Raw genomic sequence first — 24,279 nt, 5'->3', positions numbered from 1 at the left:
AGTTTTACATGTTGTTCCCACTATTGAGTGTGTCAGCTGGCGGGTGGCATCATTGATCCAAATTAGCGCTGATCCGAGCCGGTCGCCTTGCCTCCTCATTACAGGCCTTCATAAAGGATGGCTCCTCATTCCAGCACCGACGCTCTCGTCAAACCAGAATAAATTAAACCCCACTCTCGGCCTCCCCGTCTCATTTATGCACAAAGAGGCACCAGATTTCATGCACCAGAGTTGTGTAGAAAACACACAGATAAATGTGTTTTATATGTATGCTTCAGAAATTAATCTTGTAAAAAAAAAATATCTGCAGTGTCTGTGATTGTGAGGTCTTCAGTCATAATGTTAAGTGTCCAAAACTATATGATAATACATTTAAATGAGACTATAAAATTGTAGGGTTTTTAAAAACAATGTTTGACACAAAATGATTTTTTCCACAAACACGTGATCATTAATTCCTTTCCTAGGCTAACAAAATAAAGAATTGCACTCCTTTTTTCCTTCACAAGAATACATTTAACTTATGTTAACTTATGTTTTCATGTGCCGTGAAATGAACTTTTCCAAGCTTTTAAAACTTAAATAATGGGCATTCAAAACTATACTTTGATACTAGAATTCTGAAAATGGCTTCTTGGTGCTTTTGTTGACTCTCAAATAAAAACATATGTGGGGAACTTTGATGCAGACTGAGTCTCCAACGAATGTATCGTATTTTGCAAGTGGAAAAAGCAGATGAATCCATGTCAGCAGGGTGAAGGTGAAGCAGAGTACCTAGACGTGTCTTGTGGCGCACCTTGAGCGGATACTCTGGCGTCTACAGCAATAAAACTGAGAAAGCTGTAAGAATCAACTTTCTGGGGTCACCTCGTACAATAAACACATCTTTCCCATCATCATTCACTCGAGATAGTCTCCGGGTAATAAGCTGAGAAACGTTCCGCGGCGAAGTCGTGCAGACTCTTCGGCCGGCCTAGAGCACACTGCAGAGTCACCCTCCAGAAACTGCAGCGAACACAGCCCTGTCAAGTGTCCACCACCCTATGGAGTAAAACTGCATTTTTTTATGCAATTAAAACCATAGCATCTGATCCGTGTTGATGTTCTACGTCGACGACAATAACGTTTTTATAAAGGAAAGAAGTAAAAGCAAAAGACAGAATCCAGATTGCAGAGATGCACACACGCACACTCGGGCTGTCAGCGTTGGGGTCCGGCGATGCCAAGTGACCTGCAGGTTCATGCTGCACCAGTTCAACACCAGCATGTGAAGACTCGGGGATGCAACCTGTGCGTTTCAGCACCATCAGGGGATACAGAGGCCAGAGGGCCACGTTTGTGTAAGAACGTCTCTCCTAGTATACGAGTTTGAGTCACCCACCGAGGTCGACGGGACCTCCACTCATGTGAAGCCCTCCTGTGTTTTTAATGATACTTTTGTCCTAGCTACATTGATTCAATCGCTCGGAACCGTGATGTTTACAAGCTGACAGAAACCCTACCGAGACGAACCGCGCCCGCCGCCACTGCAGGCTCGCGCACTGGGGCACTCGGGCACGCGAGCCGGTTTGAAAGCGCCAGCCAATGGGAACCGCGGGGACGTTATTTCCGGAAGATCCCCTTCCGGTCCTGGGCTGGCCTCTCGTCCAATCAGCGCGCAGCTCTGTGTTTGTCCAGCTTTTTTGAATTCAAGGAGACGAAACATAGCAGTTTGCTGCGAGAATGGGGCTTTACAGTTAATTCCCATTACACACAATAACCGCGGAACTTGACGTATTATCTTGTTTCTTTGTTTTTTTTGTTTTCTTTATTAGAAACGCGTTTCGTGTTGTAGCCGCGTGTGGTTTTGTTTGCAGGTGTTTTAGCTGCGTCCACCCTACCTGACTCTGCGGCGCCGGCCTGCTCCTGTCTCTCCTGCTGGTGGGTGTTAGTCTTCATGGGAAATAAAAGAATAGATGTTTCTTACAGTTTGCCCCTGTAATGCCCGGGTCAGAAAAGGGTGAGTCTGTTTCTGCGGGGCAAGACATTTGCTGACTAGTTTGTAGCAGGTGCGATTGTAACTTGTTCAGTTCTGGTCAGTGCGTTGCATTCTGCAAAGCTTTGTAGACTTTGAATGACTCATGACATTAAATAGTTCATGTTTATTCCTGAGTGGTTCAGTCCAGCATGTTGCTGGCTACTCTCAGTGACTTCTGAGTGTATTTGTACCTTAACCGGCTAATCGTTACTGGCTAATATCTGTGGCCGGTTTTGAGACTTGGTATGTGAACATCTCTGTTGATCATTCCGGAGGGACCTAAAGCTGAATCCTGTGCTCTTTCAGTAATCTTCCGTGGCTCCGAAGCTTAATCTTCCAATGAACGTTAATTTAAAATACTTCTGAATCGGGAAGTGTTTCAAAGATTGACTGGTACAACGCGTGTGGAGTTTTGATCTCTAAGTTTTTTTTCCCTAAAAAAAGTTCGTTGCATTTATAGATAGTTAAAGGTCGAGTCTTGCAAGTCCTCGCTTTCTCCTGAAGCATGTTATTTTTTCAGTAGCTTCTGCAGCTTTGTTATTTAGGACAGTGGCTGCACACGGGGATGGAGGACGGGCTTATTTGTGTTGACCCTGAGCCTTCTGGTTTCTGAGCGAAGGCTGCGAGTTCTGGGCCTGATTTGTTTTCCTCCCTGTTGCTGAGATGGGCTCTTCATTTCTTAATAAGATTCAGCAGAGGCTGCGCTCTTGTGAAGCACTGCCGTTTGTCTCGCACTCCGTGAGAGAGTCACGCTGAAGGTTTCCATGATCAGGTTTAGTGCCGTGGAGTTGTTTCAAACTATTTTAAGGGACCTGTTTTTCCTGCACGTTTTAGATCATTTTGTTACGAACTGCTTCGGACACGAGTGGCTTTAATTTCAGGTAAACGGTAATTCGTTTTTGATGGGGTAACTGGCATGCGGCGTGACATGTTTGCCCTTTCGGCTTGGTGTTTGCGTAGGGACATCAGCTCCTGATCTGCCATGGCTGACAGCAGTACTCTCACACTGGGGGCGGCCCCCAGCCTGCTGGTGGACTCCTCTGTCTATGACTCCAGGATGGCCGAGACCTCCAGGGACCACCTGTTTCTTGGTCTGACTCCAGAGGATGCTGAAGGTGACTCCAGAAAGCTAAGTCTTGTTACAGTTGTGCTGGGTTATTGCTGTCAAACTGGACATGTCTAAAGAGGGTTTGAACAATAATGGTGCACAGCGTCTCTTCAAAGGCCTTGGGAAATGCAGATCTCACCCAGTATTGCCAACCTGTTAAAATCTTTTTAATAATGATGAATTACAAAGTCCTCATACTCCACAATCTGTGGATCCTAAAACCTAGTGTGTGTAGCTTTTCTGGATTACTGTGTTGTGGGGGAAAAAAAAAGAAATGTAAAAAATGTTTTGTAAACCGAGAAAGTAAGAGATGTGGAATAGACTGATGTTAGAAGCCTTTTTTCTCTTTTGTAATTTTCTCTTATTTTCTGGAAGGGATTTTGAAAGTTTACAGGTGTGTTTGTCTAGCAGGAACGGAAGAGTGCGCATGTATCTCCCCAGATATACAAGCACTGATTTTAAACTTGAGTTTGCACTTTATTGTGGGATCAGAAAAGATGTTTATCTTTTTAACGTTTCTTTCTATAAATATGAAAATTAAAGATGCCGTTTTAGTCATTGAGCTGCACAGTGAGAACATAAATAAGCTGCAAACGAGATTCAGCCAATCTGGCTCATTGAGTAGTTATGTATGCATCATCTTAATCAGAATGGCTGGGTGAGACCAAGGGCCAGAACAGTTCCTGCTATGCTTATTTTTATGCTGTGAAGAGCCTTCTGTGTGCATTTCAAAGTCTAGTTTTCACTGTGGAGCACATAAACTACAGACTAGCATTTGTGTCTTAACTGTTAGAGCGGAGGACAGTTTAATATTTGTATCCATTCCCTTGCTTTGCAGTAATCATCTGTATCCTTTTGCAGATATGCTGCCTCGTGTTGAAACCAGGGTTATTCTTGTGGGAGAAGCAGGAAACAATGAAGAACTTGTTAAGGCATTAGAGGTAAAAAATAATACCATAGTGGGATATTTTATTCTTCCTTTCCTCTTTACAATAGCTCATTACTTCTGGAATTATTCAATTTTCGGATGAGTTGCTAAGCCTTTAGATGCAAGACAACACTGTACAGATTTAAACCTGCTGATCCTATAATAGTTTTTGTGTGATAGTTTTGAACAAATTATTCAATGGATAATATGCTAACAATGCTCCCCTTGGTATATATTACTGAAGCTCCGGGACTAAGAAACTGATAATTTTTATTTAAATTGACAAATCCCCGTGTTGTAATTTCAGATTGCTGTTTGGAAATAAATTTATCCTAGAGTACTATCATTTGTCACTTGCTAAAAATAATAAAGTATGAGCAGCAGTAGATGTTTAAGGTTAAAATATGTATGACTCCAGCCATTTTTAGACAGAAATACCATTTTTCTTTGTCCCTTCATTTGTTAGATTTTCACAGTACTTGCACGGATGGTATAAAGGTGTTGCAATATTAAAATCTGAAATTAAATATCATGACCATACTGTGGCGTACTTAAAATGATTTACTATATAATAATTTTAAGTATTTATTGAGCTTCAGTCTTAGGGCTCCTGAAATCACAAATCTGTATGTAGATTTGTTTCTTGCAATGACCTATAAATCTTCACTGGGAGATGTTATTATTCTGAAGGTTTAAGATTGATTTTTATTTTTTCTTGCAAACAAAAGCTATGTGATGCTGTCGTAACCTGTGGTGCCTTATGCTGATCAAAATGATCCCTTCTAACTTCCATTGCCTTGGGTATCATACCACCCTGCAGCCTGATCTGCTGAGATCTCAGATCTTTGTCAAGGCTGGGCCTGATTGGTACTGAGATGGTATACCTCCCAAGAAAAGCCAGGTTGCAGCTGCAAATGGGTATGCAAGAGGGACTTTTCCATCTGGATGAGAATTCCCAAACTTTTGCCCTTGCAAATATGAGGGTGTCGTGTGCAAGTTGCTTTCTTCGGAATGAGGTTAAACTGAGGTCGTGACAACTTGTTTGTTGATCCTATGGTACTGTTCACACTGGTGTCCTGGCAAGATTCCACTCTAGACTTGTATGTCTGGTCTCTTTCTTTAATCCCCTTGATTCGACTGGTGAAGCAATTTTTCCATCTCATCTGTTCCAGCAACCCCAATAAGATAAGATCACTTTATTAGCCATATCAAATTTCTTGCATTAGGAATTTGTCGATTGCAGAATGGCTGTCATGTCACCCAGATGGGACTGTACTTCCTTGGTGAATGAAGTGTTTTTTCCTAGATGTAAAGCTATTTGGAGTCCTTTGGCATAAAAAAGCACAATATTAGTGCAGTGAATTTTTAATATTACCTCAAAGATCACTGCTGGGATGCTTGAGAAGCAACTTAACGTGAGAAACTGTGAAAAAACACTTGTCGTCACAGATGTTTTGCTTTTTGTTGTCTGTAAAGTTTGATGCATAGGAGTCTGGTAATATCAATGGAGCTGATAAGTATTACCTTTCATTAATCACTTTGCTGTGGATCAATGTACTATAAACTAGCTAATGAAAGGTAGAGAGAAACTGGTCTAAAGTTTTTGAACATAAGAAAACAATCTGCTTTATCTTTCATAAATTTCTTAATTTCAAACCGATCGTCTTGTTAGACATGGGAAAAGAAATGGAGTTGTTCTCCATTTAACATGCGATGCAGAGCAATGTCGCCTTGTTTCAAGAGAGTTCTTCGTTTTTGCAGGCCACTAAAATAATGGAGGTGCCAGTGGTAAAGATTAAAGGAGCTGAACCCGGCAGTCAGTCGGGAGAAAAGTTTATAAAATCTATAGTCAATATGGTATGTCTCTGGATGTGGGCTGTGCATGCTTAAATCCACCCTGGGACAAATACTGCATGGCTGGGTGAAGGTGATTGGTGTATTAACACTGTCTGTTGTGTTTGTTCACTAAATGAAGGTTGCATAACACCTAGAAGTCTGGCCCACTGTTCTCTAACAAAACAATCTGTCCAGTTGTCTGGGGCTTTTTGTTTTGAGGTATTGTTGCAGAAATAAGGGTTTTCACTGCTGCCTTTTTAAAGAAGTCCTGCACTTTCTGATGCTGTCTGTCTTGTTTTCAATACGCAGATGCATCCTACTGTTAAAAGAGCAACCGGAGTAACCGTCATAAATTATTTGCGCTGTTATTAAGTCCTGTGCAAAAGGTTTATTTAAGCTTGAAATTTCATCTGAAATAACTAAAAAAAGAAATGAACTGCCATACTGTTACTGAAGAACGGTGTTCACAGGAGGCAGGGTTGTGTACTCCTATCAGTAATGGGTAGATCAATAAAAATGTAGTCATGTTTAATGAAATACTTGTAAATAAAAACAGTCCCCTTTTGACTCTAAGTGTACACCGAGCTCAAACAAGACGGTTACTTAAGCCATTCGAAAATGCTGGTTATTAGTGTTAACGCTAATGCCCAGTAAAGATGTAACAAGCTTTTAATTCTGTCAGAGTTGTACTGCACTGCATTGTGTGTCATATGCCTGGTGTTAATTCTGGGCTGATTAACTCTGCTGCCCTTGTTGAAGTTGCTTTTCACACATGAGTATCTTTGAAATGCCTGCTTTAACGGACCGTATGATCTGGCATTGTTCATTGCTGTGGTGTAAATTTGCTCTGCACGATGTGAGTTACTATTTTTTTCCTTCAATTAGGAAATTAAGGTACCCTGTATAAAGACTGACAATGTGAAAGAGTTTGGAGATGGAGAGAACGCGGAGTTTGAGACCGTGTTTGTGCTGACAGACTTTAAGTGCCCTGACTACAGCTACTTGTACAGGAATGACAACAGGATCATCGGTCCACCTGTTGTGCTGCATTGTGCAATGAAAGAGGAGGTAAGTAGTAGATGTCATTTTTATTTCTTATTTACTTACTCTGGCTCTGAAAACTCTTGCACTAGAACATTTTGTTTTGAAGTAACTTACACCTGTTCATTACAATTTAATCGCAACAGTTAACTTTGCAGTAGAAAAGCACAACTGATACACTTGGTCGTTATTAAGTTAGATGATAACCTTATCCCGAGTAACATCAGATCAGTTAAAATACTTAGTTGTATAGTGTTAAATTTACATAGGAACAACATTGTTTGCGAACGAGGGGAGGCTATTGCACACATCTAACTTGATTGCTTTTTGTAGCTAATTGATCTGATGATCTCATCCGGCCATTGGCTGGGTATCTTGTTCCACGAGTGTGGATTTAACAATGACTACAAAATGTCCGCAAAACAACTCAGAAATCTGATTATACCAATATGTTGGACTGGTATAGCCTGAACCAATGCGATCTGAAGGAGGAGGGTGGTCAGGGGCCATTTTTCTGTGCCCAGGAATCGCACAGTACAGTGTACTCCTGTACACAGGGTTTATGCAGTAACGTGCTTCAAAAGTTTTAACTGTTGTTGACTAATTCTGCAGTTTTTAAGTAGCTGGGGATACAGATTTGTCTTGTATCTATTTGGCTGGCAGCCTGGCCAGTGGGTGAGGATGAGGCCATTGTAATGGCTTTCTTTCATGTGGTCACTGGTATTCTTACTCAAGACGTACACCTAACCGTTCTTAGCTTTGTTTAGTTTTTTATAAATGGGAGAGATGGGCAAAGAGTTTATATTGCAATTTGAATGCTAAAATGCATTGATGAGTTTTATGTTCCATGTGCATTTTATCTTCCAGCCTCTTCCTTTTTCTTCTCGGCCTCTGTACTCCACCACCATGGTCAGCCTGGTGCTGTGTTTCACTGGGTTCCGCAAGAAGGAGGAAGTGGTGAGTCTGCTCGTTGGATCAGATCACCTGCTTTGATCTTGCTGTAGGATTGTTAGTTAGCCACAGGCAGTTAGAAGCCAGAGTGAGACTGGTTAATGGTGTCTTTTCCTTGTAGGTGAATCTAGTGAATCTGGTCCATCACATGGGAGGCACCATCCGCAAGGACTTCAGTTCCAAAGTTACTCATCTCATAGCTCATTCCACTCATGGCGAGAAGTACCGGGTTGGTATAACACTGCGACTAGAAAACCGTGGTTGTGTAAAACTGTATTCATTTGCTTAAGTGTAGTAATGTTTTTATACATTTTGCAAATGGAACTTTTCCAAGCTTTCCTTGCAGGTAAACATGCTGCAAGATCCTTGGCTTCAGTGATGGCATATATCACTGCTTTTGCCCAGATTTGTTTTTTCTTGTCTAACTCCTGCAGGATTTTTTTTTTCCCCTGTGAGATTTACTATGTGGCAGTGCTGTTTATTTTATTGATTAGTTTTGTTGTGATTTTTTTGTCCCCCAAGAGTCCTTTAAGCTCAGCACATGAAATGTTTGGCTATGACAGATGTTGTGAAAATAACTTTGATTTGAAAAACGTTAGAAAGTAGCTTTGCACTTTAGCTTGCATCGCTTTCATCTGCAAACGCACTTGAGCTTTGAGTCATGGTGTTACGCGTAAACGAGGCAACAAAAATCACTCTTTTGATGAAGGAGCCATTACCTTGTCATTTACATTCAATAGACCATTGACTGCTACTGACATTATGAAGATTTTAGGTTGATCAAAAGCAAGATATTTGATACGGCTGAAGTGTAAATTTTTCAAAAGATCCACAATGGGCGAGTGGCTAGGACAGTGGTTTAGTTTGCTTTATTACCTCTTGCTGGACAAGTCTTTGCTGGCTTGAGCACAACATGAACCCCAGTGCTTGTTCTCCCTGCAGCTTGCTGTGTGTCTGGGCACGCCGATCCTCAAGCCTGACTGGATCTACAAAGCCTGGGAAAGAAGGAATGAGCTGTAAGTACTGAAAGCAGCAATGTGCCAAACAGCTGTGTGTTATGATAGTGGTTTCGGTGGCTGCAGTGAAACCAATACACGCATTTTGAACAGTGAAGAATGTTATCTTTATAAATTGCCTTAATCGTGATGTAGTGGTAACAATTTGGAGTGGGTATCCAGGCTATCCTTATACTCGTATACTATGCTTATCCTCAGTAGGGGTAATTGAAGCTTAACACTCATTTAATTTTCTTTGTTTAGCTTCTGATTTGCCATTTTTAGTACCTTAAATACAGATACTGACTGTCTCTGTACATACTAACTGCATTTGGCCCGTTGGTGTTACTGTAAGAGACAAGTGCTACAGTATCCCTAACGGGTTATTGTAGCAGTGGTTATTACAGTCCAACTCCTTATTTACACTTCTCAAAAAAAAAGTGCAATTTGCGGTAAAAGGTAATATAGACAATAATTCAATAATATAGACAAATATTCAATATACACATAACACACACAAGACAACCATACAGCACAAACACTGAAACAGTAGTGGCGGACAGTGGACTCCTGCGGAGACATTGTTTTGGTTGGGACTGGAAGCAAAATGGCGTGCGTTTCGGGAAAACATCAGTACGGATAATGCCAGTACGGGGTTCGAATGTCTTTATAGTATTAATAATAATAATAATAATAATTGCTTACACTTATATAGCGCTTTTCTGGACACTCCACTCAAAGCGCTTTACAGGTAATGGGGACTCCCCTCCACCACCACCAATGTGTAGCATCCACCTGGATGATGCGACGGCAGCCATAGTGCGCCAGAACGCTCACCACACATCAGCTATCAGTGGGGAGGAGAGCAGAGTAATGAAGCAAATTCATAGATGGGGATTATTAGGAAGCCATGATTAGTAAGGGCCAATTGGAAATTTGGCCAGGTTACACCCCTACTCTTTTCAAGAAGCACCCTTTTACGTCTCATCCGAAGGACGGCGCCTGTTTACAGTATAGTGTCCCCATCACTATACTGGGGCATTAGGACCCACATGGACCACAGGGTGAGCGCCCCCTGCTGGCCCCACTAACACCTCTTCCAGCAGCAACCTAGTTTTTCCCAGGAGGTCTCCCATCCAGGTACTGACCAGGCTCACACCTGCTTAGCTTCAGTGGGTTGCCAGTTGTGAGTTGCAGGGTGATATGGCTGCTGGCCATATTATTGCTGGCCAATAATAATAATAATAATAATAATTATTATTATTATTATTATTATTATTATTATTATTAGTTATTTTATATTAATGGGATGTTATAATGGGTTTTCAGGGCTGTATTTACACCACAAGCTGAACAAAGGAATTATTGGAAAGTTCCTAAACTTTGCGACTGTAAAGTTGCATTCCAAATTTTATGGCAAAGTGTGATATCGCTGATTAAGGGAGATAACTTCTTGTTTTAGAGCATAAAGCTTGCAAAAGACCCAAGGTTGCATTCAACCCATCTAACCTGCTTGGTAGCTAATTGATTGAAGGATCTAATCCAGCTGTTTCTCTAAAGAAATCAAGGTATCAGCTTCATCATGGCTGGGTAGCCTGTGCCATATTCCTACCTGCTTCATTGGAGCAGCTTTATTGGGTGTCTGTGATCTATTTGGGCCTTAAAGGGGGGAAATATGAGATTACAACACAACTGGATCAGTAAAATCTAAAATGAACTGCCTGAAGCTGTGATTGCTCATTTGTTTCGCTCTGCTTAGTCTTCGATTGTGTTTTGTTAAGCAATTTTAATGCAGGAGATGAGGAGTTTCGGACCCAGTTCAAAGTGCCCCCCTTTCAAGACTGCCAGCTTAGTTTCCTGGGCTTCTCTGACGAGGACAAGAGAAACATGGAAGAAATGACAGAAATGCAAGGTATGCCCAGTTTGAGACAAAGCTCCCTTTTCTTAAATCTCAAAGTGTATTCAGGGTTGTTATTAGTTTTTTTCCCCCGCATTGAGCTTTTATGGAAGCTCACATCCAATCAGCATTTGGTAGTCGTGTGTCCTACTTGACCTCTGTGTCATGGATGCTCTGCTGCTTTTATTTGCAGCCTTCTGTAATCTATTTAAGATCACCCTGTGTTGTAGGACCATGAGCATTACAAAAACATTTTTACCAAGAGAATGTTAAAGAAGCCTGTGTCCTGATTGCCACTGACGTCCGTGATAATGTTTTGTTTGAAGGTGGCCGGTATTTGGAAGTTGGGGATGAAAAGTGCACTCACCTGATCATTGAAGAAAACACTATAAAGGAGCTTCCTTTCATTCCATCCAAAAGACTGTATGTGGTAAAGCAGGAGGTAAATGCATGTCCTTTATTTATCACAGCTGTCTGGTAGTCCTTATTTGTGTTGTGCAATGCATTTGTCCCTCTAAACAGCTTATGGTCTACATGCGTACAGTAATGAAATCTCATCTCCGTCGCCCTCAAGTAAATTAAAGACTGGTCTTCCACTTCACTCATTGGTAGTGGTTTTATTATGAGGAAATGGATTCTGTCAGTTTTGTCCCAGAATCTGTCAAACACTTATGTAGTTGCATGGGCAGACATTACACACCAGTCTGCTACAGTTTACCATGCCTTCCTCAATGCTGTAGTTAACTATCAATTTTAATTTTCTTCCTGTGGTCTTCACTGATAAGCAGTCTAACTGTAGCAAGAAGAGTCACTTTGTGTCTTTTCTCTTGTTCAAGTGGTTCTGGGGGAGCATTCAGATGGACGCCAGGGCGGAGGAATCAATGTATTTCTATGAAAAGGTATGAAACGGGGCTTCTGTTGCAACTGTAGAGCCTGCTGATACTCCATGAGTGGCAGCAGAATGATTTCGCACCATAAAAATGATGAAAAGCATGAACAGCCTTTAGCTTTTTTCCGTCAAGGAACGGCAGTATCATCAAAATATTGATTTTTTTACTTATTTTAAATTCCCTGCTTTTCAGCCGGAAAGCCCAGCTCTGAAGAAGTCGGTCTCTCTGATGTCCCTGAACACGCCAAGCAGCAATCGCAAGAAGCGCCGTTTGAAAGACACCCTGGCACAGATTGCCAGGGAAACCGAGATCTCCCCCTTCCCCCCACGCAAGAGGCAGTCTGCTGAGCACTCCCTGTCGATGGGCTCTCTCCTGGATATCTCCAACACGCCCGAGTCGGGCAAGGCCGTCGGAGGTACGGCGGGGGTAAAGTTTGTCCACGGCGTTCCTGGGCTCTGTCCTCGGCGGCTCTCTGCAGGCTGTCACGGATAGATTGGTGGCTTGTCCTGCCTTACCTCAGTTTCAGCATTGCCTCCATAAGTAAAAAAAACAGAATGGGAAGTAAACTAATCCTTTATTTGAAGGTTTTGAAAAGTTTTGTTTGTACATCTCTTACAAGGAGCGCCTATCAAAGTGGCAGTGTATTTTAAGAGTGAGCGGATGCTGTGACTTATGGGATCACAAATGCTAATCAACTCCGAATGTTTCAAAACAAGCTAAAAATGTCTAATTTCCCTTTTGGCACCTAAAGTCAATGTTCGATGCTAGTCGAAGTCAAGTAGATATTCGCAACCCCTTAATATGTTTAATACGTAGACTGAGGTTTTCTTTTTCTTGCAGAGCACAAACTGTGCAGTTTAAATACCAGGAGTAGGCAAAGCTGCAGCCTTCCTGTTGGTCTCAGGCAAATCAAGAGAGCTAAAAGGGAGAAGCAGCTTAGATCAGAGAGTAAGAGACTTTTCTTCACCAGCTCTCCGAAGCAAGAAATAGATCCCAAGTGGAAGGCAGTGGTTTGTAGAGAAGAGTCCTTTCCCCTGCAGCAACAGGCTCCTCAGGACACTTCACCCCTCCGGGAGAGGTCCAGCCTCCATGAGGAGGAGGAGGAAGGGGCTTCAGGAATGGAGCCGTCGTGCATCTCGTTGCAGGAAGGTTCAGTTAACGAATGCCCGCTGGGGAAGTGCCTGAGTGGGGTCGAAGTTAGCACGTACAGTGCAGAGCAAGCTCCAGGGCAGGAAACGGAGAACTTTAAGCCATCAGCTCCTCTTCTGTCCAGTAGAATCAGTGACTCAGACTGCAAGGAACGACTGCACTGTGAAGGGTCAAAGGCAGAGGCAGGATGTGGATGTAATCTGGAAGGCAAGATGAGTGAAGCTCGTTGTAGTTTAATCTAGGCTGAGATTTCTTAGGAAGCATCCAAATGCTTTTTAAACTGTAACAGACCCATCTTAAAACCTGATTCTCTGTTGCAAACTAGAAACCCAGTCCTTGATAGCAGCTCGGTTTTCCAGGAGTTTCTTTCTTCTCCCTCATAGGAACGTGCCAGCAGCTACTGGGCTTTTGTAATTTGTAATTGATATATCAGCCCCAGTTTAGATGAAGGCAGAACCGAAGAACTGTGCTGTTCGTCTTGGGGGAATGGCGCTTCTGCTTGAGACAGGGCCACTTGTCTAGTCTAGCCAGTCTTTCATAATGCCAGCTAGCCTAGGCAGTCAAGAAGGCAAGAGCATTGCAGAGGCTTTAAACTGAAAAATGAAAGTGTTAAAATAATAGCATTAGTAAAACCGTTTCACATCTCATCCATGGCATTAACATTGTGGCTGACACATTTTGCTTTTACAGAAAACATAAAGACATCAAAATGTTCTGCCCTGGCTCCTCCCAAGCAGTCTGCGCGATGGCAGGTAGCCAAGGAGCTGTACCAGACTGAGAGCAACTATGTGGATATCCTCACAACAGTGTTACAGGTGGGCACACCAGCACGGGGCTAAATGGAAGGGCAATAACACTACTAATGCTGGCCGTGCCCCTCGTCATTCTGTTTCACTGCCAGAAACAGATCGCTGTGTTCTGGGAAAATGCAGCTTTGCACATTGCCAAGTGTTGCTACAGCTGTTCAAGCATCATGCCTGCAGACTTTCCCTCCCAATAAGGCCTTTATCTTTTAAGGTTTATTCCTTGCTTTAATGTCATCCCCATTTTGTGCAAAGGCTCTCCGTCTGTGCTCAGAACAGCCAGTGAGTTGCCTTACAGTTTTCTTGTTTGTTCAACAATGACGTGACCTGTACATTATTTTAAATAAGCTGTAGCAACACTGGCAGGTTTCTGGACTTACACTGCATAGTAGTTAAAGACAGTGGAGCAGTGAAGTCTTAAGTGAAGAGCTGGACAGCTGGCACCTTTCTTGTGTTCTACAGTGGACAGGGGTGGGAGTCCTTGTTTTTTTTTTCCAGTTTTCAAATCTTAACAAAATGACAGACATGCCCTGTGAAGCTGTCCATAATGCCTTGCCAAGACTTGAGGCATTAATTGAAACAGATGGAAATGGTATCAGCATATGGAGTGAAAACTCTGCATGATTAAAAGCAGATGTCCCTGTGGAAATTTTGTGGAAGAGGGGCTTGGTGGCCTAGATTTGTCAAGGTCTTAAAATTTGTGTTGCAGTTTTGCAAAATCATGGCATGGAAGCTGCTAATTTCTTCAAGAATGTAGATGGAAAGTGCCATTAATGTCTTTGAAAACAAGTGTGAATTCTAGTATCCTCTGTCTGAAATGTCTTTCAGTTGTTTAAAAATCCACTGGAGAAGGAAGGACAGCTTGGAGGTCCTATTCTTGCACAGGAAGAAATTAAGACCATCTTTGGCAGTATCCCAGACATCTATGATGTTCATACCAGGATAAAGGTATGCTGTCTCTTTTCTCTTTTTGTGTGGATTTAAATTTAAGATTTCAATCTACAACATTAAAAGAAATTCTCAATTTTTTTTGTTTTTTTGACAGGTGGAGCTCGAAGAACTGGTTCTGAACTGGTCAGAGGATAGGAGTGTTGGAGATATCATTTTGAAATATGTATGTGTTGTAAACTTGGACAGAAACTAGTAGTTCAGAAAACACCTGTTCACTTCACCTGCACAACTCAAATTAAGTTTTAACTAACTGGAGAGGGGGGCATTTTCTCTTCTCTTCATCTGTTTTTCAGCTTTTGCAAATAGTATTTGAACACAAATTACTTTGGTGTCAAACTTGAAGCAATATCTTATAAATTCATGTTAACGTTTTTGGTTATTAAGTTGTGGACTGTTGCTTGAATGTTCTCAAGTGGTGGAGTTTGCATGTCTTATCTGAAATGTTTTTGTTCTTGTGGCGAAAACGTTTTTTTCTCTCCTAACAGTCGAAAGACTTGGTGAAAGCTTACCCACCTTTTGTCAACTTCTTTGAAATGAGTAAGGAAACCATTGTCAGATGTGAAAAACAGAAGCCAAGGTTTCATGCTTTCTTAAAGGTATGGACACTGGAACCTTTTGTTTTTCAGTTTTTATGGGGTTTTTTTTGTGGTTTTCACAAGCAGATCTGTTACGTCTTTTTTTCCCCCCTCCCCCCCAGATTAATCAGGCCAAGCCAGAATGTGGCCGGCAGACGCTGGCGGAGCTGCTGATCAGGCCAGTGCAGAGGTTGCCAAGCGTTGCTCTCCTTCTTAACGGTAATCTCTTTCAGAGAGCAGGGGTGCGCTTTTGAGTTTGGAATCGCTAACTTTTTTTTATACTACATCTTTCGGATCTAGGCTATTATTCTTCTGACTGCTGCCACAGTCTTAGGGTATGAGTGGTGCAGATGTGCTCCCATCCTCTGAGCCACTGTGAAAATTCACAGCGCAAAACATCAGCTCTCGAGTATAAGATGGAGGTGAGATGCAGACTCTCCAGTAGGGTTCAGTTACCTAAGGGATATCTTGCTCAAAGATTGCTTGTACTCTAAAGACCATACGAGACTCTACTTTTCCAATCGTGTGAAGTTATAAGGAAAGTGATTACTGTGGGATTATGCACAACTGCACGTTAAAGTACATATGATTGTAAATGCCTCTTATTTGCATTAACATTTTTCTTGTCAGATATAAAGAAACACACTGCTGATGACAATCCTGACAAAAACACTTTAGAAAAGGCCATCGAATCGCTCAAAGAAGTCATGACGTAAGTGACTGCAAACTTTGGGTTTCCAGTTGTTTAGTAACATTTTTTGGAAGGTCCTAGGCTTTATTCAATGTTTCATAACCACTGTAGGCAGAATTATTGAGTGTATGAATACTGCATGCATGATGTATTGTCATCATGGAAAGTAAGTAGATGGGGGGGGGGGGGGAGTTTTTGAAAAAATTATGTCGCATTATACAACACTTTAAAACTGCTCACTACAGTTTTAAACTATTGCATAAGAAGTTAAAGTTGTGGTGGAATGTGGACATAAACTTAATAACCTGACTAATCTGTGGAAAAACTGGATTAACTATTCATTTAAAAAAGCTTTCTTTTAATTTCTTAGCCATATAAATGAGGACAAGAGAAAAACAGAAGGCCAGAAGCAGATCTTTGATGTCGTTTATGAAGTTGATGGTTGCCCAGTAAGTTTTTCTCTTTCAATTTGTGTTGGAAATAGTGTTTGGCAGTGAGTGCACTAATGCTGCTCAAGAAATCTTTATGTATTGTGACTCCATATAATTTTTTGTGGCAAGCAGTTTGCAGCTCTGTGAGGTTCCATTTACTCGCTTCACTTAATACACTTATCGTCAGTGAATCTGCCTTGAATACGTTTTTGAAGTAGTTCACAGCGTGTACAAATCTTATAAAGCATGGCCTATTGCACCTCAGTAACCTCTTTAACGTGTTCATTATGGTATTTGCTGTGCAAGATTTGCTTTAGGGTGTCGTTTTTCACAGCCAGGTTTTGCTTGATAAGGTCCTAATGGTAATGCAAGTCGGTTTTCAGTACCTTTGCTGGTGTGTGGTAAAAACACTTTTTTCAATTGAATTGCCTCATAAATATGGTATTTTTTTAGATGAAGTGGATCGGTGGTTGAAGAATGCGAAAGTGTAGGATTTAATGTAGGATTACTAGCTGTAGATGATTTGGGTTTAAAAGTAGAGATTGATTTAAATTCCACTTTCCTCATGCACAGGCAAACCTCTTGTCTTCACATCGCAGTCTGGTGCAGCGAGTTGAGACGATTGCGTTAGGAGATAAGCCCTGTGATCGTGGGGAAAACGTCACGTTGTTTCTCTTCAATGACTGTTTGGAGGTAACTAATACAGTGGAAGCTCTTGTTGTTGTCTCCCACATTGGATTTTGTTCGGTTTAATTCAGTGCTCAATCGAATGTCTAATCTGTGTACCTTAGGCAGGTGCTTATACTAAGAGTTGCAGTTCCGGTATTCTTGTAAATGGGTTACTGTACAAAAATGTTCCATGCTAAGCGGTCAGAAGCCAACTCGTGTAGCTACTAAGCAAAAGAAACCTGGCAGTGCTGCAACATGAGCCAGGTGTCCTGAATGAGCTCCTCCTGCTCATAACCTTCTTTCATTCCTGTAACGGAAGATACTGTGCAAGGTTGCAGTAGTCAATTTCGGCTGAGAGCCTTACAACGGCTTGCGTGATCTCCCGTCCTGGGCAGCGGGGTACTGGCGACACCTGTTTAGAGGTAAAAAATCAAAGATCTACAGGTGCAGTGAGGATTGAGCTTTGAGGCGACCCAAGGAGAGATTAGTCTGGCATGTCTCCAGTTTATGCCTTAGAGATTTCGGATGCCATTCTAATAAATGCACATCATTCTATTAGTCCGCCGTAGAATTCTATGATATGACAGCCCTTTTCCAACCATTTTGTGGTTGTTGACACCTGTTAATTATTTTTCTACCCTGGATGTTTCCCTCCTTAATTCTTTCTACTTTCTCCCTGAAATGCTAAAAGTGCAAATTCAGTTGCAATGAGCAGCACTGTTAAATTTGAATTATTTATGCGTGTGCAATCTATCGTTGCTGACACAGCTTCTTATCTGTTTCCTAATTAGTGGAGGGTTGCATTAGAATGGGGTTAGCAATCAAAAACAGAATCTCAGCTCCTGATTCAGGAGTGTCAAGCCAGCCTGGTAATGAGCAAAGGGAGAGCGGAGGGCTGTTCTCCTTAAATTATTCATTGATAAACTCTTCTGCATTCATATCTTCCCTCCCCTTTATATTCAGCGGTATTTCAAATGAATGCTTGTTCCTGGACAATAAAAGACCTGGTAATGAGGAGGGATCTTTTGCCGTGATTAAGGAGGTATTGATTGTTGCAGCTTAACTGGTCCCCCCCTGCCCCCACCTCCCATTGGCAACAGAATTGTCCTGGGTCTGAGAAGAAAAAAAAAAGCGTTGCCTTTACTCATTAAGTGTCCGTTATCTACATTCATACAGGTCGCAAGGAAACGCCACAAAGTAATAACCACGTTCAGGAGCCCACATGGGACCACACGGCCTCCAGCACCACTGAAGCACATCACCCTCATGCCTCTGTCCCAGATCAGAAAGGTCCTAGACCTGAGGGAGACGGAAGGTAGGTGCAGGATCGAGCGCCGTGTGCAGCACAGGTGCCTCAGTGTTTTCCTCCACTCTACTGAGGCTGTTTCCTGATTCAGTCATACTTATAATGGAGTAAATGCCTTTGAACGGCAATGTAACTTGTAAATCCGTCTTCTGGCTTCGATAATGGGTCTAATATAAAGGGAAGCAGATGCTCCAGGATCTCTGAAAAGGGCCTGAGTATATTCAGTTTCACCCTCTTTCAATTGCCATGTGAATGAATAGCAAGTTAAAGGAGCTGTTACTTCCACAGTGAAAACAGAATTTTAACGTACTCTGCAATTACAGACTGACCTACCTACATCACTAACATTAACACTGCAGCATCAAGCTTATGGGATGCTTTTCCATTCTCTCTCCACTTTGGGGTGTTGGCAGGGGAAAGCTTGTTTTACCCTCTTTGCCTCAGTGATTCCCCCCCCCACCACAGAACCAGGTGGCAAATCTGGCCCAAAGATCGTTAATTAGCTGCTTTGGGTTGTGAAATCGATGTTTTTTTCTTTATTTTGAGAGAGTTCGCAATAAATCCAGTTCCACATTTTTTTTTTGTCGAAAAAAGCTTTTGTGTGAATGCTGCCGTACATGCGCCGTTCCCAAGTTTGCGCTCATGTTTTTGGGTTTGTTTGTGTCGGGCAGATTGCTGCAACGCTTTCGCCCTCGTGGTGCACCCCCCCACCGAACAGGACAACCTGTTGTTCAGTTTCCAGATGACGGGGGAGGAGATTGTGAAGGCCGAGTGGCTCAAGATGCTGTGCAGGCACATAGCCAACACCATTTGTAAAGCAGACGCGGTGAGTGTGGCTTCATACTACGAAGAGCAGGAGTAGACAGCTTGAGTGCCTTTCCGCATTGCCACAGATCTCTTTACCATGTTTTTGCATATAATTTTGTATTTCAGAAACCATTAGAGGTCATATAAATATTAGATATCCTTAATGTTATCAGTGAGGATTGTCTTATTAATTTTTTATGGTGATGAATTCATGGGCTAAAATGGCTAACATTTATTTTAGGACGTAAAATACATAGTATGTAACAAACAATTGGTTACTGGCATGTCTTTTTAGTGTTTAATTGTATTAAATTGTCCATTAGTTGTTCAAAAAGTCGGGCTATTAAAATTGAAGCTAGAATTTAACTTCATCTCTTTATCTTTTTCATCTCGTTGTATCTGCTCTCCAAGTCTTTGCTCTGTCACTGTATTTTAATACAGTAATTAAAATGTGCATTCATGAGTGACAGATGAAAATGTGCTAATTTACAATAGCAAAATAATAGCCTTTAAAGAGTGGAGTGGTTTGTCCTTGCAGTACTAGCTTGGATCAAGCACAGGGTGGCAGTGTGTACCACAGTTCACTCCTAATTGGTGCAACATTTCAGCCAAACCTGGAATCTCAAGAAGTACAGCCTTGTCTCGACTGGGCACCAGCGCTCCAAGTGTTGTGCTTTGGCACCGAAACCTATGTTGGATCAAAACCAGAAGGTTTTTTCCCAAACAGTTTACACATGTGTCCGTTTTATTGTAAACAGGAAGATCTGATCCACTGCACTGATCCCGACTCGGTGCAAGTCAACACTAAAGATGTGGACAGCACGCTGAGCCGAGCATCAAGAGCAATCAAAAAGACATCGAAGAAGGTAAATAGATCTTAAGTGAGACCGACGCATACCCAGCATAATTTATTTATGCAAATTTAACGTCTTTAATATCTGGACGGAACTATGTGATCTACACATCAAAGTTCGTCATAGGAAGGGCATAGCAGTGGAAGAGTTAAAACTTGAACCAGAATCCGTGATGTTCATTTTTTCTTTTAGGTTACTAGAGCTTTTTCCTTCACCAAAACCCCGAAGAGAGTGATCCAGAGGGCCTTCATGGTGACCAGCACTCCCGATGGCAAGAGCCCAACTTCCGGCTTGGAGAATTATGGAGGCGGCTGCCAGGCAAGCATGTCATCACTGGCTGTAAGCGCCTGATCCATTTCCTGACTGATTTTAGCTGCCCCACCAAACCAGCCAACCCATTGTGATAGTAGTGAGCTGTCAGAAGACATCAGCAACTCCTGCTGTAGTGACGCTGTTCTCAGTCCAAAACATTGCATTAGCTGATATGTCTAACTATTATATAGGCTTGGAAGTCTGGGTAGCGAAAGAAGTTCGAAGCTGGCTTTGCAAAGTTGTCTTTTCAGCCCTGAAGTTTATAATAGTGCTTGAGTTTGTAATGAAAGGGGCATGGGTTTGTCAGCCAGCAGTGGCTGGTGTATGTCATTCAGAGATTTAGTCTGCGGTGCGGTCACCAACACAGATATATTATAACCAGGCTCATCTAGGGAGACAGATTAATATCAGTGGCCTTGAGTACACTTCTAACTGATTTGTGCCAAAACGATTTGCCAGGCCTTTTTCCTCTGAAAGCAGAAAATTTCATGCCCTGCCTGGTTCGTTTAAAAAAAAAAAAAAGCTGTTTCCATATAAATGATTTTTTTTCAACAACTGTAACATTATAGATTCCCTCAGAGGTGGCTCAGCTTCTTTGTGTTAAGAGCGACCGTGTACGGAGAGCTTGATGGTACAATTGCTCTTGTTTTCATTCACTGCTGCAGTCTTTCATTAGCCTTGGTGTCAGCCTGCAATTACAGGCTCCAATACTTTAGTTCTAGATTTAATAGTTTTCCCTTTTTTCCACTGGGACAAAAAATGAATAGGCATTGAATTGAATAGCGCATGACATTAGAATAGGAGATGCCCAGTTACACTTCACTTGAAACCACACTTTTTTTTGATGATGTAAGGCAGTTTTAGATTTTCTTTATTTTATATAGTTCTGTTTAAAACAAAGGTTGCACATAAATAAATCCTGAAAAAATGTAACTTCCTACCATTTTTTTAGGGGATTTTCGCTGTTAAACCGCTCCTCATTCCCATTAAGGGAAATTGATTTTTGTTCCTTCCCGTCCCCGTGTCTGTAGATTGCGCGCTCCTCCTCTACCTTCAGCCTCAGCTGCTCAGCCCGGCACGCCAACGTGCAGCGCTCCAACTCCCTAGACGGGAGCTCTCCGGGCTCCAGGCCCCGAGTCCCTATCTGTATCAGGACCCCCATCAGCCACGATCCCGTCCTCCAGCCCTACTCCTCGGACGCCTCCCCCAGTGAGCCGAGCGCCCCAGGGCCCCCGACTGCCACACCCGAGCACCGGCTGCAGGGCTCCCAGAGGGAGACTCTCTTGTAGTGCCGGTGGCTGAAGTGAGCATCGCGCCCCCAGCAGGGGGCCTGGCCCTTGGGTGGTTTAACACTGCACGCTTCACCTTGGAGACGAATGGCTGTGTGGAAGTTCTCACTGGTGTTGGGCTTTAGCGAGACGCGTTAGGGTTTGGGTTAGGTTTGGGGCATGTGTTCCTTTTCTCCAGACTCGATTTGCATTCTTCCAGGAAGCACTTTTACTATACTAAACTGATCGGCTTCTTCGTGGGTTTGAGCTCTGTACTAAAGCTAATGGCGTGTCCCTCCACTAGAATCCACTTATTTGTACTTAAATAGAACTTTACAATCTTTTAACACATCGGTGTTCTCTAGAACTCAAAATAAGTATACTCAAAATAAGTATTCATCTAATCAATTTCATTAGTCAGATTTCACCACTGGTCATTGCAATGATACCATGTTTTTCACCTGATACTGTAGATCTGATGTTTGTACAAGGTGCTGCAAGTATATTAAAGTGCCTGGATAATGAACCAAACCCTAAAGCAAATTTCCACAATAGCCACTTTCTACACTTTTAAAAGCCTAGTGGTAGCAAGAATAGTTGGAAACAGGGACTTACTTCAGACAACTGTTGCACTGTTACGTGGGGAAAGGTGGTGTTTTGGTGGTGGTGTTTTGGATGATTATAACTTTCTTATAAATAAGCTGCACAGAGGACGTGGGTTAATTTTCTGGTAAACGGAGGTTATTTTTCTGTTAATTATGTCACAAGGAACTAAACGAACATTGGATGCATTCATACAATCCTGTTAACTCAGATAGTTCAATAGTGAAAACTGCTTAGTCTAAAATTCACTTAATCTGCCCTTTCAACCTACATAATCATCATTCATGTATTCAGCATCTTTCATGTGTGTATCTCAAGGTGCTCTACAAAAGCAAATGTACTCAAGACTTATTTAAATAAATGCATCTCAGACAGCTTTGAAATTGGACAAGTGTGAGTGGGCATTCACCCTCTTCAGACCATTTCTTGTTGTGGGTGTAGAGATTTGAAGGAGAATATATTTTGCTATGCTTTTAATTTCTGTTTGGAGGTTTGTCTTTCATATTGCTTTGTTTAGTCACTGACTACAGCTCTTGGCATTTGTTGATTTTGAAGGTGTATACGCTGTATGTTCATGCACCATAGCTGTTTAGTGATGGCTCTTTAGGCCCTTCTTATTTCTTAAGAAATAAGGTGTGGAAGTGAAGGGTTTACAAACTGAAAGCTGAATGTTTCCAAAACCAACCTGAGGAGATATTCCAATAATTTTGACATCCTCTGTTTTGCGGTCCTCATTATTGTGTATTTTTGTTTTTGTAGGGAACCCATTCTCCTTCAATGGTCAACCTTTCATCGATGTTTGAAAGGAAGTATCACACCTTCAGTCGATCTACAACTCACCTCATATAACAGAGGTGTTCCCTGCGAGCCTCTGTTTGTATCCTGCTGTAGGAATAGGTTCACCCAATTGTGATGGTACTAAAATTAATCTTGTATTGTCTAACATAAACTCAGATAGATATTATCTATTGTGAGAATGAAGGATTTTTTTCTATTTACCTTTGTTACATTCACAATTGCTTAACCCGTTTCTGTCCTGTTTCAATTTTCAATCATAGGCCGATGTACAGAATCGAAGGTAATCTTTTGCAAATGTACTTATTTTTTGTACTGGCATAAACAATATTTGCATATTGTTTTCAGTGAAATAGAGAAAAATCAGCCATTGAGACTATCTCTGTTTGTTTTAATGTAAAACCTGCTGCTTTTGGTAACTGCATGTAGAAGATTGTCAGCTTTTATAAAGCTTTTGTATACCTAGTTTTAATGTGCGATCAAGTGTAAGAAAAGGCAGAAGCACTGTTGCAGGAAGTACAAAAGAGTTTTTTAAGCAGCTAATTAGCAAAGTACATTTTACAGGGTCTTTGGTAATGGACCTAAGGTGGTTGGTCGTACAAAAATTTGTTTGTTATGCATGTATATTTTCCAAAGCCTCCTATGTGAATCTGTTCCTTTCTTCCTTTGATCTATTTATATGTAAATTTGCACTTTCTCTTCCCAAGTGTGTCATACCTGTAATTGTCCTAGATAATTATACTGGAGTTTAGTTTTTATGGTACAGTGCACAGTTTCTGTAACCTGAAGCACTTACCCTTATATTTATGTTATAATTCAGATAATCTGTCATACTATTTGTAATAGGGGTAGTTACATGTTTATTGGCCTTTTGGCCTAAACGAGTTACAATTGCTGAGAATAATCCTGTCTGACAGTGGTTTTCCACAGCCACTTTTTATTATGAGTAAAACTGACATTTATTGTTGCTGTATTACAATAAAAGAAGAAAAATACAATGGCTGTTTTTCTTAATGCAGGCATTCAAATTGCATATTTTGCAGGATCAAATTCTGTGTAATAAATATTTTTCCCCATTACTTTTATATCCAAAGTTCTGTATGAATTCCAAGTACGTCATATTTTATTCTAGGCAAAACGAGACACTGAAAGTCTCGTGTTTTTGAAGATTATTTTGGTTTTCATTTGAAGACACTACATTAAGTGCTGGGAGCTGTACTAGACCACAGTTAGCCTTGCTGATGTGCCCAGCCTTGGAACTGACTTGGATTCTCTCTGGCCAGAGCTTCCCAGTCTACGCCTTAGTGGCTCCAGCTGTATTTTGGTTAATAAATCCTGTGTTTAAATAACTTTGTGTTTTTTTTTTTTCGACCTGTCAGGTTTTAATTTACTAAACGTAAGT

General features: G+C 41.6%; 1 protein-coding gene across 5 annotated transcripts; it reads left to right on the top strand.

The window, feature by feature from the left end:
- The first annotated feature begins 1,650 nt into the window (after positions 1 to 1,650).
- ect2 (epithelial cell transforming 2) lies at positions 1,651 to 23,875 on the top strand. Of its 5 annotated transcripts, XM_088621842.1 has the most exons (26): positions 1,651 to 1,920; positions 2,978 to 3,132; positions 3,987 to 4,066; positions 5,815 to 5,910; positions 6,775 to 6,957; positions 7,798 to 7,887; positions 8,003 to 8,110; positions 8,824 to 8,897; positions 10,658 to 10,788; positions 11,100 to 11,215; positions 11,610 to 11,672; positions 11,856 to 12,078; positions 13,503 to 13,627; positions 14,444 to 14,563; positions 14,661 to 14,729; positions 15,052 to 15,162; positions 15,264 to 15,360; positions 15,772 to 15,853; positions 16,203 to 16,281; positions 16,837 to 16,956; positions 18,109 to 18,247; positions 18,910 to 19,064; positions 19,804 to 19,911; positions 20,092 to 20,238; positions 21,243 to 21,514; positions 22,842 to 23,875. In XM_088621842.1, the coding sequence occupies exons 2-25, from the start codon at positions 3,000 to 3,002 to the stop codon at positions 21,498 to 21,500; spliced, it is 2,907 nt and encodes a 968-aa protein (XP_088477968.1). In that variant the 5' UTR covers positions 1,651 to 1,920; positions 2,978 to 2,999; the 3' UTR covers positions 21,501 to 21,514; positions 22,842 to 23,875. The 5 variants fall into 5 exon arrangements, with proteins under 5 accessions (XP_088477968.1, XP_088477974.1, XP_088477993.1 ...); XM_088621848.1 differs by lacking the exon at positions 5,815 to 5,910; XM_088621867.1 differs by lacking the exon at positions 21,243 to 21,514 and having other exon boundaries at positions 1,652 to 1,920; positions 20,092 to 20,217.
- Positions 23,876 to 24,279: the final 404 nt, after the last annotated feature.

Source organism: Lepisosteus platostomus, chromosome 2, assembly GCF_059453375.1.
Source record: "Lepisosteus platostomus isolate fLepPlt1 chromosome 2, fLepPlt1.hap1, whole genome shotgun sequence".
Lineage (NCBI taxonomy): Eukaryota > Metazoa > Chordata > Actinopteri > Semionotiformes > Lepisosteidae > Lepisosteus > Lepisosteus platostomus.
The sequence above is the reverse complement of the archived record's forward strand: the minus strand, read 5'-3'. Positions and strand labels throughout refer to the sequence as shown.

Coding starts and splice junctions, on each gene's coding strand:
- ect2 (XM_088621842.1), top strand. CDS start 3,000: ATGGCTGACAGCAGTACTCTCACACTGGGGGCGGCCCCCAGCCTGCTG. Junction 7,888..8,002: donor TCCGCAAGAAGGAGGAAGTG/GTGAGTCTGCTC, acceptor TTTTCCTTGTAG/GTGAATCTAGTGAATCTGGT. Junction 19,912..20,091: donor TCAAAAAGACATCGAAGAAG/GTAAATAGATCT, acceptor TTTTTCTTTTAG/GTTACTAGAGCTTTTTCCTT.